Genomic DNA, 18464 nt, shown 5'->3' on the forward strand with positions numbered 1-18464 from the left:
AATTTGTTCCAGTCACAGGCAGCAGAGTACTGGAACGAAAGGCGGCCGAATGAGGTGTTGGCTTTAGGGATGATCAGTGAGATACACCTGCTGGAGCACGTGCTACGGATGGGTGTTGCCATTGTGACCAGTGAACTGAGATAAGGCGGAGCTTTACCTAGCATGGCCTTGTAGATGACCTAGAGCCAGTGGGTCTGGCGACGAATATGTAGCGAGGGCCAGCCGACTAGAGCATAAAAGTTGCAGTGGTGGGTAGTATAAGGTGCTTTCGTGACAAAACGGATGGCACTGTGATAAACTGCATTCAGTTTGCTGAGTAGAGTGTTGGAAGCAATTTTGTAGATGACATCGCCGAAGTCGAGGATCGGTAGGATAGTCAGTTTTACTAGGGTAAGCTTGGCAGCGTGAGTGAAGGAGGCTTTGTTGCGGAATAGAAAGCAGACTCTTGATTTGATTTTCGATTGGAGATGTTTGATATGAGTCTGGAAGTAGAGTTTACAGTCTAGCCATACACCTAGGTACTTATAGGTGTCCACATATTCAAGGTCGGAACCATCCAGGGTGGTGATGCTGGTCGGGCATGCGGGTGCAGGCAGCGATCGGTTGAAAAGCATGCATTTGGTTTTACTAGCGTTTAAGAGCAGTTGGAGGCCACGGAAGGAGTGTTGTATGGCATTGAAGCTCGTTTGGAGGTTAGATAGCGCAGTGTCCAATGACGGGCCGAAAGTATATAGAATGGTGTCGTCTGCATAGAGGTGGATCAGGGAATCGCCCGCAGCAAGAGCAACATCATTGATATATACAGAGAAAAGAGTCGGCCCGAGAATTGAACCCTGTGGCACCCCCATAGAGACTGCCAGAGGACCGGACAGCATGCCCTCCGATTTGACACACTGAACTCTGTCTGCAAAGTAATTGGTGAACCAGGCAAGGCAGTAATCCGAAAAACCGAGGCTACCGAGTCTGCCGATAAGAATATGGCGATTGACAGAGTCGAAAGCCTTGGCAAGGTCGATAAAGACGGCTGCACAGTACTGTCTTTTATCGATGGCGGTTATGATATTTTTTAGTACCTTGAGTGTGGCTGAGGTGCACCCGTGACCGGCTCAGAAACCAGATTGCAACCTGTTTGTTGACTTGGCTTTCGAATACCTTAGATAGGCAGGGCAGAATGGATATAGGTCTGTAACAGTTTGGGTCCAGGGTGTCTCCCCCTTTGAAGAGGGGGATGACTGCGGCAGCTTTCCAATCCTTGGTGATCTCAGACGATATGAAAGGGAGGTTGAACAGGCTGGTAATAGGGGTTGCGACAATGGTGGCAGATAGTTTCAGAAATAGAGGGTCCAGATTGTCAAGCCCAGCTGATTTATACAGGTCCAGGTTTTGCAGCTCTTTCAGAACATCTGCTATCTGGATTTGGGTAAAGGAGAACCTGGAGAGGCTTGGGCGAGGAGCTGCGGGGGGGGCGGAGCTGTTGGCCGAGGTAGGAGTAGCCAGGCGGAAGGCATGGCCAGCCGTTGAGAAATGCTTGTTGAAGTTTTCGATAATCATGGATTTATCGGTGGTGACCGTGTTACCTAGCCTCAGTGCAGTGGGCAGCTGGGAGGAGGTGCTATTGTTCTCTATGGACTTCACAGTGTCCCAGAACTTTTTGGAGTTGGAGCTACAGGATGCAAACTTCTGCCTGAAGAAGCTGGCCTTAGCTTTCCTGACTGACTGCGTGTATTGGTTCTTGACTTCCCTGAACAGTTGCATATCGCGGGGACTATTCGATGCTATTGCAGTCCGCCACAGGATGTTTTTGTGCTGGTCGATGGCAGTCAGGTCTGGAGTGAACCAAGGGCTGTATCTGTTCTTAGTGCTGCATTTTTTGAACGGAGCATTCTTATCTAAAATGGTGAGGAAGTTACTCTTAAAGAATGACCAGGCATCCTCAACTGACGGGATGAGGTCAATGTCCTTCCAGGATACCCGGGCCAGGTCGATTAGAAAGGCCTGCTCACAGAAGTGTTTAGGGAGCTTTTGACAGTGATGAGGGGTGGTCGTTTGACTGCGGCACCGTAGCGAATACAGGCAATGAGGCAGTGGTCGCTGAGATCCTGGTTGAAGACAGAGGAGGTGTATTTGGAGGGCCAGTTGGTCAGGATGACGTCTATGAGGGTGCCCTTGCTTACAGAGTTAGGGTTGTACCTGGTGGGTTCCTTGATGATTTGTGTGAGATTGAGGGCATCTAGCTTAGATTGTAGGACTGCCGGGGTGTTAAGCATATCCCAGTTTAGGTCACCTAAAAGGACAAACTCTGAAGCTAGATGGGGGGCAATCAATTCACAAATGGTGTCCAGGGCACAGCTGGGAGCTGAGGGGGGTCGGTAGCAGGCGGCAACAGTGAGAGACTTATTTCTGGAGAGAGTCATTTTCAGAATTAGTAGTTCGAACTGTTTGGGTATGGACCTGGAAAGTATGACATTACTTTGCAGGCTATCTCTGCAGTAGACTGCAACTCCTCCCCCTTTGGCAGTTCTATCTTGACGGAAGATGTTATAGTTGGGTATGGAAATCTCTGAATTTTTGGTGGCCTTCCTGAGCCAGGATTCAGACACGGCAAGGACATCAGGGTTGGCAGAGTGTGCTAAAGCAGTGAGTAAAACAAATTTAGGGAGGAGGCTTCTGATGTTGACATGCATGAAACCAAGGCTTTTTCGATCACAGAAGTTGAGACTGGATTAGGGTTAGGATTAGGGTTAGGGTTAGGGTTGAGACTAAGATTAAGGTTGAACCAAGATGTGGACATGAAGCTAGGATTAGGGTTAGGGTTAGGGTTGAGACTAAGGTTAAGGTTGAACCAAGATGTGGACATGAAGCTAGGATTAGGGTTAGGGTTAGGGTTGAGACTAAGGTTAAGGTTGAACCAAGATGTGGACATGAAGCTAGGATTAGGGTTAGGGTTAGGGATGAGACTAAGGTTAAGGTTGAACCAAGATGTGGACATGAAGCTAGGATTAGGGTTAGGGTTGAGACTAAGGATAAGGTTGAACCAAGATGTGGACATGAAGCTAGGATTAGGGTTAGGGTTGAGACTAAGGTTAAGGTTGAGCCAAGGTGTGGACATGAAGCTAGGATTAGGGTTAGGGTTGAGACTAAGGTTAAGGTTGAGCCAAGATGTGGACATGAAGCTAGGATTAGGGTTAGGGTTGAGAATAAGGTTAAGGTTGAACCAAGATGTGGACATGAAGCTAGGGTTAGAGTTAAGGCTAAATGGTCACAAACACATTTTTTTTGCAAGAGATTAGGACAAGAAAAAAACAGCTGAAATGAAATGACTGTAATGATTGAGTTATTTTCTGGTGGATACAGTTCAGCCCAGACACAGCATCAGATCCAGGGGGGGGAGTCTTCCTTGATGATACCTAAGGGTCCTGATCTTGTCTCACTGAGATGTTCAGCAGACTCACAACACTAATAGTTTAATACTGATTAGAGTTGACGCCGGCATCATGGTAAATTAATGTTACTCAGAAAGAAATGTCACACATCAAAATCCCATCAACTGGTAGGGTGGTGTGAAAGGTATTACCATTAATACTGCTTTGTAGCTTATCATATATTCTAAGATAATGGTGGTCCGCGGACGTACCGCAGGTGGATAATAACAGTTGGGAGTATGAATGGTATTAAGCAATTTGACCATTTATTTACTTTTCACAATTCAAATTGTTTCAAATAATAATAGGCCTTTAATTTGTTACCTTCACTGCTCTACTCTGGCCTTCTACCTGGTGCTGACTGTTCAAGCCATGAATGGTCTTTTGTTTTTTTATTAGGATCCCCATTAGCACCATCTACTCTTCCTGGGTTCCACATAAAACATGAAACATGATATAATACAGAACATTAATAGACAAGAACAGCTCAAGGACAGAGCTACTCACATTTAAAATGTCACACAGCCTACATTTCAGTACATACACACTAAATATCTAGGTCAAATAGGAGAGAGCCATTGTATTGTGAGCTATTGCCTTATCTGTTTATTGAAACCAGGTTTGCTGTTCACTTTAGCAATATGAGATGGAAGAGAGTTCCATGCAATCTTGGCTCTACACAGTATAATATTGTACGTTTTCTTGCATTTGTTCTTGATGTGGGGACTGTGAAAAAATCCCTGGTAGCATGTGTGGTGTGTGTGTGTGTGTGTGTGTGTGTGTGTGTGTGTGTGTGTGTGTGTGTGTGTGTGTGTGTGTGTGTGTGTGTGTGTGTGTGTGTGTGTGTGTGTGTGTGTGTGTGTGTGTCAGAGCTGTGTGGAAGTTGACTATGCAAACACTATGGCATGATCATCCATCTATTGAACTATTTGTTGCATGTCTTTTTTACATTTTGAACTAAAATTGTATTTGGCTTAAAGCGCTTTGAGATTGTATTAAGAAACGCTGTAAAAGTTGAATACATTATTAGTTTTATCATTACAATTAACTAAATGTGACCACCAATATATTTTCTTTAAAAAAATGCAGTGGCATCGCGAATGGGGGTCCTCAAGATCTTTTGACAGTGATTTGGTGGTCCTCCAGATCTTTTGACAGTGATTTGGTGGTCCTCCAGATCTTTTGACAGTGATTTGGTGGTCCTCCAGATCTTTTGACAGTGATTTGGTGGTCCTCCAGATCTTTTGACAGTGATTTGGTGGTGCTCCAGATCTTTTGACAGTGATTTGGTGGTCCTCCAGATCTTTTGACAGTGATTTGGTGGTCCTCAAGATCTTTTGACAGTGATTTGGTGGTCCTCCAGATCTTTTGACAGTGATTTGGTGGTCCTCCAGATCTTTTGACAGTGATTTGGTGGTCCTCCAGATCTTTTGACAGTGATTTGGTGGTCCTCCAGATCTTTTGACAGTGATTTGGTGGTCCTCAAGATCTTTTGACAGTGATTTGGTGGTTGGATCTGAAAAGGTTGGGAACCACTGACATAGGCACGATACATTCACTGAAAGGATTATCACTTTACTCTATTTCAAAATCAGATCTCATTAGGATTAGGATAAATACTATTCTTCTAGCCTCCTTCATCCTCATGCTGTTGTGGAGAATGGCGAAACGTGAATAGAGGATGATCGCATTGAATGTGGAGGCTGTTTGACACTGTGTTGATGGATTGCTGTTTTCGTGTGACTCCAACATGCAAGACAAAACAATTCCCCTCCACTCTACACTTTGTTTGTGTGTGTGTGTGCGTGCATGTGTGCGTTCTTGGAGATCCCCCTACGCCAGCGGCCACTGAGCCTAGTGGGAGTGAAGTAGCATGGTTATTAATGCACGGAGATCCTCATACAGAGAGTCGGAAGCTGCTAACAGCTGGCAGAGGCAGAGCAGAAAGAGTGCTGGGTAATTAATTAAGCTGTAGGCCACCGAAATGCATTTTGCACACACACATTGACCTCAAACCATAGCAATGCTGCTGCATGTACATTTTCAATTAACATGTTGTATAAACAACTATCTACAAGCACTAAGCCCACATGTGTCTTGTGTATTGAATTATTCATGGTTTCCAAGAGAGAAAATTGTGAGGAAATCGAATTGTAAAATCCAATATCGCTCCTATACTGAACATAACAAGGGTATTGCATGTCCAAAGTGTCCTGTTATCCATACATTATTATTTTTCACCTAGTTGAACCAAAGACACAAAATAACTGAGAATATGTGGCCCAAATCCAAAATCCAAAATTGGCACATCACTAGTTTTTTTCTCCCCTGAAGGAGACCCCAAAGTCTGATGTGGCATGTGGCAAATGCTATGAGAATAGTTTATAGACTGGGCATTAGTCTAGAAAGGTTCCCTACATCGCATAATGGATCTGTATGGAGTGTTGGTCCTCTGGGGTCACACTGTGGCATGTATGGAGAATATTGTGCCAAAGTGGCCTTGGCAGGCTCCAGATGTAGCAGGGCCTGGAGCTCAGGCTGCATGCCACTTCCCATAAACACTGCAGGGAGGCTGGGATGAGACTGGTGAGAGCATGGCTCTGAGGAAGACCTGGGTTCAAATACTATTTGAAATAATTTCAAATATTGTATCTGTGCTTGATTAAGCTTGCCTGTTGCAATGGGAACCAATACAAACGTCTCAAAAGTGCAAACCCCTCCCACCTGGCACTCCAGGCAGACCAAAGCAAATGCTCAAAGTATATGAAAGATTTCAAATTGTATTTTAACCCAAGCCTTCTCAGCGGAGGTCTGAGGGCAGGATGAGGGAAATGTAAGTTAAATAACGTGCCACGAGGATGCATTATATAAGGCTATTAAACTGTCACTCTCTAGAACTCAGAGAAGGAATCAAACAATGTTTGCGACAGCTGAAAATCCATTTTCCATGTTTGTTTCTGGCGAGGACGTAGCACTGCAGCCTGGTTGCCGTCTCTGTTCAGCTATTACATTCCACTCCTTTCCTCTGCTGTCTTTGGCAAATGAGTAGTACTGTACTAGTACACTGGCTGTTCTTTGTTACACAGCATGGGGGTAATATCTGTGCGCCTTCTCTTTCTCTCTCACTCTGTTTTACAGAGCGATACACAATGAAAAACATGTAGCTTGCAAGCAACGTTAAAATAGTGTAACCTACATGTAACCTCGGCCTCTAACCTAAATATTATACTTTGACGTGTGTGGATTCAGTTCTGATTTCTTTATCGCAACAACAAAAAAATGTACGTAACGTTTTTGTGTCTGTCAGTTAAAGTATTTATTTGCACGGAGATTTAAAATGATACTGGGAGTCTTCGTACACAAACATGATGTTGATGTTGTATCTTTAGGGCTTTTAGGAAAGAACCATTCAGCCAAGTAGAGTTCAACACTGACTGAGTTCAAGCCCTGCCAGCCATAGTGTAGGTGAGAGCGAGTTGATGAGACCACCTCAGGCTTCTGTCTCCTTCCACCTCCTCTCTGTTGTCTCTCTTGACATCTCCACATGGAACTAAGCTTTAGGCCAACCACTCAACCGGATTCTTCCTATCTAAAGCACCAATCTTTCCTCCTCTTTGAAGAATGTACATAATTACAATACAATCACTCCAGATTAATTTAAGATGGCATGTGTTTCCCTCTACTGGATATAGATCACTTTTAAGTGCACACACACCACATGGGAAAATGGACTGTCTGACAGACAGCATTTTGCATTTAAAATAAATATAACTTTTACATATATATAATTTATATATAACCATATCACTATAGATGAATTGCATATGTTTGTTTTGAGCATATGGTTCAGTTTGTAAAGTAAGTTCAAAACATGGGACAAAGCTTATGCATGAGTTATCTATGAGTTTGTAGAGATAAAGTGTGATTGAAAAACTAAATAAAACTTAGCAACAGTGGCAAGAGTGTTTACTTTTCAGTACTAATCAAATCAAATCAAATTCATTTATATAGCCCTTCTTACATCAGCTGATACAGTGGGGCAAAAAAAGTATTTAGTCAGCCACCAATTGTGCAAGTTCTCCCACTTAAAAAGATGAGAGAGGCCTATGACAGACAAAATGAGAAAAAAAATCCAGAAAATCACATTGTAGGATTTTTAATGAATTTATTTGCAAATTATGGTGGAAAATAAGTATTTGGTCAATAACAAAAGTTTATCTCAATACTTTGTTATATACCCTTTGTTGGCAATGACAGAGGTCAAACGTTTTCTGTAAGTCTTCACAAGGTTTTCACACACTGTTGCTGGTATTTTGGCCCATTCCTCCATGCAGATATCTTCTAGAGCAGTGATGTTTTGGGGCTGTTGCTGGGCAACACGGACTTTCAACTCCCTTCAAAGATTTTCTATGGGGTTGAGATCTGGAGACTGGCTAGGCCACTCCAGGACCTTGAAATGCTTCTTACGAAGCCACTCCTTCGTTGCCCGGGCGGTGTGTTTGGGATCTTGTCATGCTGAAAGACCCAGCCACGTTTCATCTTCAATGCCCTTGCTGATGGAAGGAGTTTTTCACTCAAAATCTCACGATACATGGCCCCATTCATTCTTTCCTTTACACGGATCAGTCGTCCTGGTCCCTTTGCAGGAAAACAGCCCCAAAGCATGATGTTTCCACCCCCATGCTTCACAATAGGTATGGTGTTCTTTGGATGCAACTCAGCATTCTTTGTCCTCCAAACACGACGAGTTGAGTTTTTACCAAAAAGTTCTATTTTGGTTTCATCTGACCATATGACATTCTCCCAACATGTACTGGCTTAAGCAGGGGGACACGTCTGGCACTGCAGGATTTGAGTCCCTGGTGGCGTAGTGTGTTACTGATGGTAGGCTTTGTTACTTTGGTCCCAGCTCTCTGCAGGTCATTCACTAGGTCCACCCGTGTGGTTCAGGGATTTTTTCTCACCGTTCTTGTGATCATTTTGACCCTACGGGGTGAGATCTTGCGTGGAGCCCCAGATCGAGGGAGATTATCAGTGGTCTTGTATGTCTTCCATTTCCTAATAATTGCTCCCACAGTTGATTTCTTCAAATCAAGCTGTTTACCTATTGCAGATTCAGTCTTCCCAGCCTGGTGCAGGTCTACAATTTTGTTTCTGGTGTCCTTTGACAGCTCTTTGGTCTTGGCCATAGTGGAGTTTGGAGTGTGACTGTTTGAGGTTGTGGACAGGTGTCTTTTATACTGATAACAAGTTCAAACAGGTGCCATTAATACAGGTAACGAGTGGAGGACAGAGGAGCCTCTTAAAGAAGAAGTAACAGGTCTGTGAGAGCCACAAATCTTGCTTGTTTGTAGGTGACCAAATACTTATTTTCCACCATAATTTGCAAATAAATTCATTAAAAATCCTACAATGTGATTTTCTTTATCTCATTTTGTCTGTCATAGTTGAAGTGTACCTATGGTGAAAATGACAGGCCTTTTTCATCTTTTTAAGTGGGAGAACTTGCACAATTGGTGGCTGACTAAATACTTTTTTGCCCCACTGTAGGTCTATATACACTATATATACAAAAGTATGTGAACACCCCTTCAAATTAGTGGTTACAGCTATTTCAGCTACAACTGTTGCTGACAGGTGTATACAATTGAGCACACAGCTATGCAATCTTCATAGAAAAACATTGTCAGTAGAATGGCCTTTCTGAAGAGCTAAGTAACATTCAACGTAGCACCGTCATAGGATGCCACCTTTCCAACAAGTCAGTTCATCCAATTTCTGCCCTGCTAGAGCTGCCCCGGTCAACTGTTATTGTGCTGTTATTGTGAAGTGGAAATGTCTAAGAGTAGGAACGGCTCAGCCACGAAGTGCCGAAGCGTGTAGCATGTAAAAATGATCTGTCCTCGGTTGCAATACTCACTACCGAGTTCCAAACCGCTTCTGGAAGAAACGTCGTTGAGAGCTTCATGAAATGGGTTTCCATGGCTGAGCAGTCGCACACAAGCCTAAGATCACCATGCACAATGCCAAGTGTTGGCTGGAGTGGTGTAAAGCTCGCAGCCATTGGACTCTGGAGGAGTGGAAATTAGTTCTCTGGAGTGATGAATCACGCGTCACCATCTGTTAGTCCGACGGACGAATCTGGATTGGGGCGACCTGCCCCAATGCAAAGGGACAACTGTAAAGTTTAATGGAGGAGGAATAATCTGTCTGGGGCTGTTTTTCATGGTTCGGGCTAGACCTCTTAGTTCAGTGGTGGAAAAAGATCCCAAGTTAAGTAAAAGTAAAGATACCATAATAGAAAATGACTCAAGTAAAAGTGATAGTCACCCAGTAAAATATTACTTGAGTAAAAGTCTAAAAGTATTTGGTTTAAAATATACTCAAGTATCAAAGGTAAACATTTATTTCAAATTCCTTATAAAGCAAACCAGGTGGCACAATTTTCTTGTTTTTTTACTTATTTACAGATAGCTTGGGGCATGCTCCAACACTCAGACATAATTTACTAATGAAGATTGTGTTTAGTGAGTCCGCCAGATCAGAGGCAGTAGGAATGTTCTCTTGATAAATGTGTGAATTAGACAATGTTCCTGTCCTGCTAAGCATAAAAAAATGTAACGAGGACTTTTGGGTGTACAAGAAAATGTATGGAGTAAAAAGTAAATCATTTTCTTTAGGAATGGAGTGAAGTAAAAGTTTGAAAAAACATTGCAATTATCACAACACATGCTGTAATATGGCTTTTCTACCCAGCCTGGCTTCCCCGATGATTTTATCCATGCACCACTACTGACAATCTGTTCCTCTTTTGTGCGCTGTTGTTCACGCTCCTTGCACCGGATAAATACGGCACCTTGTGATTCATGTGACCCTTAGCTCAGCAAGCCACACTGTCCGTCTGCACCAAAGGTAAAACAGCCCACGGCACGTCTGAGATTGGAGCTCTGGCTGATGCTACATCCTATAAGTACAGCTGCAGGGTGGAGAGGAGGACACTACCTCCTCCTGATTCACTGGACATACATAATCATCTATTCAGGAATCCTATTTCCAAACTAGAGTTAGAGTGTGCTGGGCCTGGGCCTGGAAAGACTTCGGGCTCTATTCAATATGTAAAGCTGAAGTGTTACAGATTCCGCAATAGAAATGTACAGGTCATTTCCCATTCAGCCGACATGTGCAGCGTTTACCATGAATTCGGCCTCCACTGAAGCAGGAACATTACCTTTAAAATCCAATCACACTGTAAAGCTGAACGTCCACGATTTGGATTGAATAGAGCCCTTAATGCTACCGGGAGGACTGTCAAGTACTACCCAATGAACTGTTGTTGGGTAACCAGTATCCTTGCAAAGCAGAAGTAATCACCAGTGTGATCATCTCAAGTACAGGGAGACTTGGGATGATTTGTGCTGTTTTTGCAACACATTTCAAAATTGGCTCAAGGCAATTATACATATAGACCTACCTGTGTTCAAGGCTTTCAAAGTGAATGTCTATTGTTTGGGATTAGGTGTTGTTTATGTTTATATAGGACATCATGTGAGTTGCATTTATCCGTGATCAGCATGTAAAGAGTCACAACCTTCCATTTGACTATGCCTACCATTTATTCTGATTAGAGGCCCTGTTTACCCCTACAGCCCAACACTTTCGTTTGGCAAGGAAACAACTGATCTACAGCCACTTGTGATCTCAATTACCTGTGGTAACACCAGTCACATTGAACTTATGGCATGTCACTGGCTTCAATGATTGGCCCAATGGTCTACAGCCAATGGCCTTCCTGCCACCAATTCATGACCCGTCAACCCCAATACTGCTACCAATCCAACAGCCACACAACACATAACACAGAACAAATGCCCTGGTGTCACAGTCAATCCAGACATCCCATTCTGTTCTCATAACACCGGCATCCTGTTTATCCTGGAATGAGGATAAGGAAAACTATGGTATTCAGGATTGACAAGGCTTTTACACTTTCCCCTGATCCAGAAAAATAAGGATTGTATGCTTTGTACAATATCAACTACGTAGAATGTATGCACACATGACTGTAAGTCGCTTTGGATAAAAGCGTCTGCTAAATGGCATATAATAACTAACCAGGATTCACGTTTGGTTGAATTTGTAATCTCTCTTAAATGCTTGTCTGAAACGTGTGTTTGTCAGAGGGTATTGTGCCAACATCCCAAGTGATTGATTCTTCAGTGGGAGAATGTAATTATGGTCTGTACCATCACAAAGCCCATAGAACAGCAACACTGACGTCTCAGAGGAGATTTCATAAGGTCATTATTTGGTAGCTAGGGCTCTCAAGCTCAGCAAACATAGTCTCCTTCATTATTGTTTAGACATTTTTGGGGGACGGACATGCAACTGAAACACTCAGCATTTACAGTCCTATCCCAGTCCCATCTCATCTGTGTATCTGTTTATCTATGTACAAGGCCATCTCTTAAATGGCTTTTTGGGTCGTTTTAAATGGCTCTCGGTGTAGTTTTTACTGTCAAGGACTAGAGCTGCTAATATGACATCCATGTTGTGTTATTCCTCCGTCATTGCTTTATGATTCAAGCAGCTAGACTAATTAGCTGCTTTCAGGGCCGGCACAATCAATCTTTTCAGGAAAGCTTATGAGCAGAGACATCTAAACAACAAAGACTCACGAGAGAGCAGCAACTCCAATCAGGCGTACAGCTTTCTCCAAATAAATCTCACTAAAGTGGATATTTGACATGGAAAAGAACAGAACCTAATGAGCATGTAGCCTACAGCATGTTGTGCTTTATTACATTGACCCAATACATTTTTTAAATGAACACTGAACATTTACTTTATGTATTAAAAAAAATGCTGTAGGAGGATGTATAAAACCATTGAAATGGTGCACCGTTTCTTCGGAACCAGTCTTGATTGCTGCTTCAGTAGGCATCAGGACATGAACATGGAATTTTATATTGTAGTGTGAATAATTGTCCTGACATTGACAGCATGTGGAATACCAGCAGCAGCTAACATGCTTTAGCACTACTATGACATTACAAATTTAACAGCCACTGAGGGAGGAGCTGCACACTCAATTACATTTATGTCATTTAGCAGACGGTCTTATCCAGAGCAATTAGGGTTAAGTGCCTTGCTCAAGGTACATCAAAATATGATTCACTTAGTCAGCTTGGGGATTCAAACCAGCAACCTTTCAGTTACTGCCCCAATGCTCTTTAACACTAGGCTACCTGCCACCCCAGTTAAAAGCATAGGCACAGTCCTCTGTGAAAAGCCTTGACAAGATTTACTATACAGCGTGGGAATGCTTCTCTCTTTATATCATATGAACCATATGACCGGTAGTCCACATCCCATTCAGCCCAATTTCATAGAGATTGTAATCACCCAAACCAGAAGGAGGAGAATAGTTTGTTGGTAAATAAACTCACACCTCAGCATTGAAGTTAGTGGGGGTCATAGTTCTGTCAGATCAAGCAAACTGTCGCTCGAAATGACTAAACACTCAATCTAGCCAGGTGGGCTTGGACTTTTGCAGCAAAACATCTGTGCACAAAAGGCAAACGCAACACAGTGCAATGTGCATGCTAGCTAATGGGTGTTTAGTCCGAGCTTATTAGAAATGAATGTCTTTGTCAAATTAAGGCCCCACAGACACCACACGCACCATAACCTTTTCTAAAGAGGTAAGAAAAATATGACAATCTTTCTCCATGACTATTTACAAAGAAGATACAAACACACACCATTCTACATATACTGAACAAAAATATAAAAGCAACATGTGAAGTGTTGGTCCCATGTTTCATGAGCTGAAATAAAATATTACAGAAATGTTCTATATGCACAAAAAACATATTTATCTCAAATTTGGTTCACAAATTTCAATTGAATGATTTCTGTAAATCAGTCAAATCTTTGAAATTGTTACATGTTGCATTTCTGTTTTTGTTCAGTGTAGAATATAGTTATATTGCCCAAGCCCTCCTCCCTATCCCCTTCCAGTTAAAGCTGAGATCTGTGATAGGTGAAACAGCGCCACTGGCAGCTCCATGCGCATTTGTTATTGATTTTGTTTTGAGGAAATAAGCATCCAGCAGTGTGGTCAAAAACATTGCAGTACATACTCTGCTGTTTTATCGCGTGTGCTATGATGTCCTATGATGCCCTATTATGTCCTATGATGTCCTATGATGCCCAATGATGTCCTATGATGTCATATGATGTGCTATGATGCCCTATGATGTCCTATGATGCCCAATGATGTCCTATGATGTGCTATGATGTGCTATGATGTGCTATGATGTGCTATGATGCCCTATGATGTGCTATGATGCCCTATGATGCCCTATGATGTCCTATGATGCCCTATGATGCCCTATGATGCCCAATGATGTCCTATGATGTCCTATGATGTCCTATGCTGCCCTATGCTGTCCTATGATGTCCTATGATGTCCTATGATGCCCTATGCTGTCCTATGATGCCCTATGATGCCCTATGATGCCCAATGATGTCCTATGATGTCCTATGATGCCCTATGATTCCCTATGATGCCCAATGATGTCCTATGATGTCATATGATGCCCTATGTTGTCCTATGATGTCTGAGGTAAAATAAATTGTTTGTTGTTTGAAGTAACATCTTTGTTGTTGTAATATCTTATCAAACACACGTGGAGTACCGCAAATATCCATACAAAGGCTATATAAAGACAATAAACCTCATGAAATTTGACTCACAAGGTCAGACTTACATTCACACAGCTGAAAGGAGGAACAAAGCAGAAGTCGAATAGGGTGTTGTCGTTGAGAAGCCAACTCACCAATCACGTGAATGGAGGTCCTTCCAGGCCGTGTCACATGGTGCTGCTGTAGCTGTATGGTCTCATAAAAGGTGGCCTGGCACAGCTGGATGGACCTCCCACTGACCCAGAGGACCAGGCACAGCAGCCAGGACATGACAGGACACATCTGCTATAGAAGGGGGAGAGCAGAGTCAATGTCATAGGTCATCATGTCACACACACAGGAACACACACGCAAGCACAAAGGCATTTATGACCGCATGAAAGCACACACACACACACACACACAGAAAAAGATGTCCTGGTACACTGACCCAGCTGAACTTCCACATAATCGCCATAACAAGCAGTGTATCATTAAGTGTGATTATCAACTGCTCATTTGTAATCTTTTTTATTCCTGCCCTATCTCGTCCCTGATCCACAGCGCAGCAGCAATTGTGGAATGGCCCCTGGGGACGTTTTCCATGCAGCTGAGTTTTCCACTGACAGGCTGACTCCCTCTTCAATTCCTGACTCTCTCTCTCTCGCTCTCTTCTTGCCTGTCTTTAAACCAAAAATTTAAATAAAAAAAAGACAACATTTCTCTCCTGGCTCGCAGGCAGTTAGCTGCCAACTCTTTTCTATGGATGGCTTTTGGATATCACAAGGCTGTGACAGTGACAGAACTGTAATGGGAATCCAAAGACATGTAATGTCTCTCAAAAGATGTGTATATAAGGCACATGCAGACCCCAGGTTAAGGTTAGGGTTGGTTTCAGAATGATTCAATATTTGAAACAATTGCCTCTGTCAAGAGATCTTGACATCAACAAACGTTGTAGAGGTGATAGCATTAAATTGTGATTCTATTGAACAGAGTACAGAATTATCCAATTTTAGTCACGCTTGTGAAAGCGAAATAGCTTTTGGTCCGGTGCCTTTGTCGGGTAATACGATTTTTTATTAGATTCCATTTCAGTGCCTTTTTTCTCTCAGTTATAAACAAAATAATTACCTCTGTCAAAAGATCCTCACATCAACAAACTAGAAGGGTTGTCTGCAAGCAGTGTTTCTGTTCAACGAATTACAAAATAATACATTTTCAAGGAGCATGTCAACGGCAAATGAGCTTTTAATATCTTGTTTTAGATTAGGTTTCAAATGATTTTGCACAGCCTTTTCTCTGAATGCAGCCTACCGTGTCTGTGTGAAATTTTAGCAGAGTGTTTTCTTCTACCTAAAAGGATTGGGTTTCAAGAATGGTACTTCCGTGAGGAAATTTCTTCCAGCAGCTCATCTTAGATATTACAGTCTCCGTGATCTAGAGAACCTTACCTTTGTAAAAAAAAAAAGGTGGCAAAGTCAGCAAACCATATTACATAGTTATTTTTGATGCTCTATTAAATGTGTTCATGTACTCATGTGTGTTCATGTAAGTACAGTAAATAACATAAAAGGTTAGGAAACTGTCAGTACATTTGATCCTTCATGCATTATGAATTTGAACAGGCTCTGTGTAACCTGCACTTATTTGTCATCGACATTTGGTATAAATGATCCTTGGAAAAAGAGAGGAAAATGAAATCCACAACATAGAATAAACAGTAAATATTGAGTACGCAAAGCAATGTTACTACAAATAAAGTGTGTGAAGGAAACAGAGCACCGTACCTCTAAGGAGTTTGCTTAATGCAGTGCATATGTGCAAACACACTTTAATCTTTGTGAACATGTTAAACAAGTGATGCTGATTTTATAAAACTGTCTCCATTTATTCATTTGAATTCACTTATAGGTGAATGTGTATTTCTACTTCCCTCCATACAGTAAACATGTCTCTCTCTCTCTCTTCTTTAAACAGTACGTCTCTTACCTAAGTATTCTAACACGTTGTTTTAAATCCATCCATCTTGAGGCTGATGTGGAATCCCCATCCAACTCCGTCCTTGATTTAGGTTGAGACTCCCAAACTCCTTTGACTCGTCACACTACTCTTCCTTCCTTTTCTTCACTTTGTCTGAGGACAACCAACAGCGTTGGGCACAGTGACTGAAAGCTGACAGCTGAGCCAGTCAGAAACAACACATTTAGAGCATTGCCATTTCCACCTTTGAAATATCACTGGCTTCCCTTGAGGAGACCCTGGCACTGACACAGAATAGATTTGGCTTTTCGCGTTTACAGGCACATAAGGAGCAATCCTTCATTTACTGCTGTAGAATCTCCCCTCTCGCGCTCTCGCTTTCTCTCTCTCTCTCTCTCTCTCTCGCTTTCTCCATCTGCATCCTCCTCCCATTGAGAGGCAGCCTCTGAGCACACGCTCTAGCTCTGTCCCCTTCAGCGAGCACTAAGTAATGAGTGTTCCTCTACAGCCCGGCTGAGTGTAAAGACTGTATCACATTTCTTAAAGCAAGACTGCCCCACTATCAAACTGGAACTGCATGCTACTGTAGGGTGCTGTATGAACAAACCATGATAATCAGCCTCTCACAGTTGCAAATCAGCACAGGTGGTCTCACATAGGAAAAACCCACTTGAGAACCTACAGACACTCAGATTTCCCCAGTAATCTTTAATGGATTTTTGTCAACATTTCATTTCTCCCCTCACTATAGATATACATAACACCCAGTGGTTCATGGTAATCTGACATGCAATTGCATGCAGTCTAACTACTTTTACTGTACATTTGATATACTCGAGTCTGTTGATTACATGGAAATTGCAGGTAATACATATTCATCACCAAATAGACACCTATTAGAAACAAGAAGTTTGAAGAAGAGAGTTGAAACCAACCTTCTGCTGAAGGGTGATTTACTAGAAGGTTGTTCATAAACTGGACTGCTGAGGGGGATATTCAAATACCGATGTGATGGAGGTTTAATGGCTACCTTAGGAAGTAAGGGAGAGGTAAGTGTCATTGCAGGGAGTAAGGGAGTAAGTCAGCCCTGATCAGTATGTGTGGGAGAGGCTGAGAGAAGCTGTCCTCCCTCCTCCATACCCATGGCATGACTTGAAGCCAGCTCCACTCCTCCACTCTATTGTGCTCAGGCTTTATCGCTGGTATACAGAACACGCCTGCGGCCCTGAACTCACACTGCTCTTACAGCGGCAAGAAAACTTCCATATTTATTGGAGTTGCTTGATTGGAAAGGTGAGGTTAATTCCCATGGAGGGGAATGAGTGAATAAAAACTTGGAGCAAGAAGAGAAAGTGTGACACACTCCTCTCAGGTGTTATGGCACAACTGCTTTGAATGATTGTCTCTGCTGCGAGGCTATGGAATAATCAACACTCTGACGGGGATGGGGGAGACAGGATGTGGAGGAGAGGATAACAGTGGAAACAGACTGAGAGACAACTTAAATCTCTTCGAACAGAATCAGAGTCCGACATTCATTCCCACCGTCAGCCATCTGCAGCATGAAGTATCAGCCTTTAACATTGATTAGATCTTTCTTTGACAGCGTTAGGAGCGAACGATATGCTTCAAAGCTCCGTTGGAAGCAGTGCAACAATGCAAGGATCTTATTGGAAACCAATAAGTCCTGGCATCAACAAAGCACACGTCAAGCTAATGCAGCGCTGAATGCTCAGTGGCCAGGGTAGAACATTCTTTGGTCTCTGTTAGTTTTCTTTATTATGACTATATTTATGATATAGCTCGGTAGCGGGTACAATCACAAGATAGTTTCAGCCTGCTTGTTATTACGTTGCACACACCCATCATCTAGTCATCTTGCTATACCCTATTATGTTGACCATGTTTTTTCTTATGAATTAATAGTTGATTTTTGGAAACAATAAACATTGAATTGAGATTTTAGAAAAGTTCTGATTCCATGTGATAAATATGCTAGAGAACCATTCTTTATTCGTAGTGAAACCTGCTGTGGTACCATCTGTTTCTCTGACCTACAGACCACTACTCTCTGTCTTTAACAGGCTTTGTGTACAGCCCCTGGATGAGTGTTTCTGACAGCTATCATCCTTAGAAAGCAGAAACCAATTACAGTAGGTATGTTGTTGTAGAAAAGGAACACTCTCCTTCAGACAGGAAGGTTGTTATTGTTGAGGATGTGAGTCTCTCGGCCCTGTAAATGACCCCTCACATGTCTGTGCTGTCGCAGGTGTTGCAGCACTCAGCAGTCCACTGACACAGTCTCTCTCATTACAGGAAGTCCAGGGAAGGGAACACATGTTGTTGCTATCCTCAGGACCAAACAGGAGAATA

General features: G+C 42.6%; 1 protein-coding gene across 2 annotated transcripts in view; it reads right to left on the reverse strand.

Moving 5' to 3' along the window:
• LOC124045093 (chemokine-like protein TAFA-1) overlaps positions 1-16562 on the reverse strand; it is a 31342-nt gene extending 14780 nt beyond the window's left edge. Inside the window, exons 1-2 of one of the 2 annotated variants that reach the window (XM_046364327.1) lie at positions 16101-16562; positions 14264-14411 (exon numbers count right to left, since the gene is read on the reverse strand). In XM_046364327.1, the coding sequence (XP_046220283.1) occupies positions 14264-14411 (148 nt within the window). In that variant the 5' untranslated portion in view covers positions 16101-16562. Of the gene's footprint in view, positions 1-14263; positions 14415-16100 lie in introns of both variants that reach the window. The other variant, XM_046364326.1, reaches the window with a different exon arrangement.
• Between the last annotated feature and the right edge of the window lie 1902 nt (positions 16563-18464).

This window comes from Oncorhynchus gorbuscha, linkage group LG10 (assembly GCF_021184085.1).
Source record: "Oncorhynchus gorbuscha isolate QuinsamMale2020 ecotype Even-year linkage group LG10, OgorEven_v1.0, whole genome shotgun sequence".
NCBI lineage: Eukaryota > Metazoa > Chordata > Actinopteri > Salmoniformes > Salmonidae > Oncorhynchus > Oncorhynchus gorbuscha.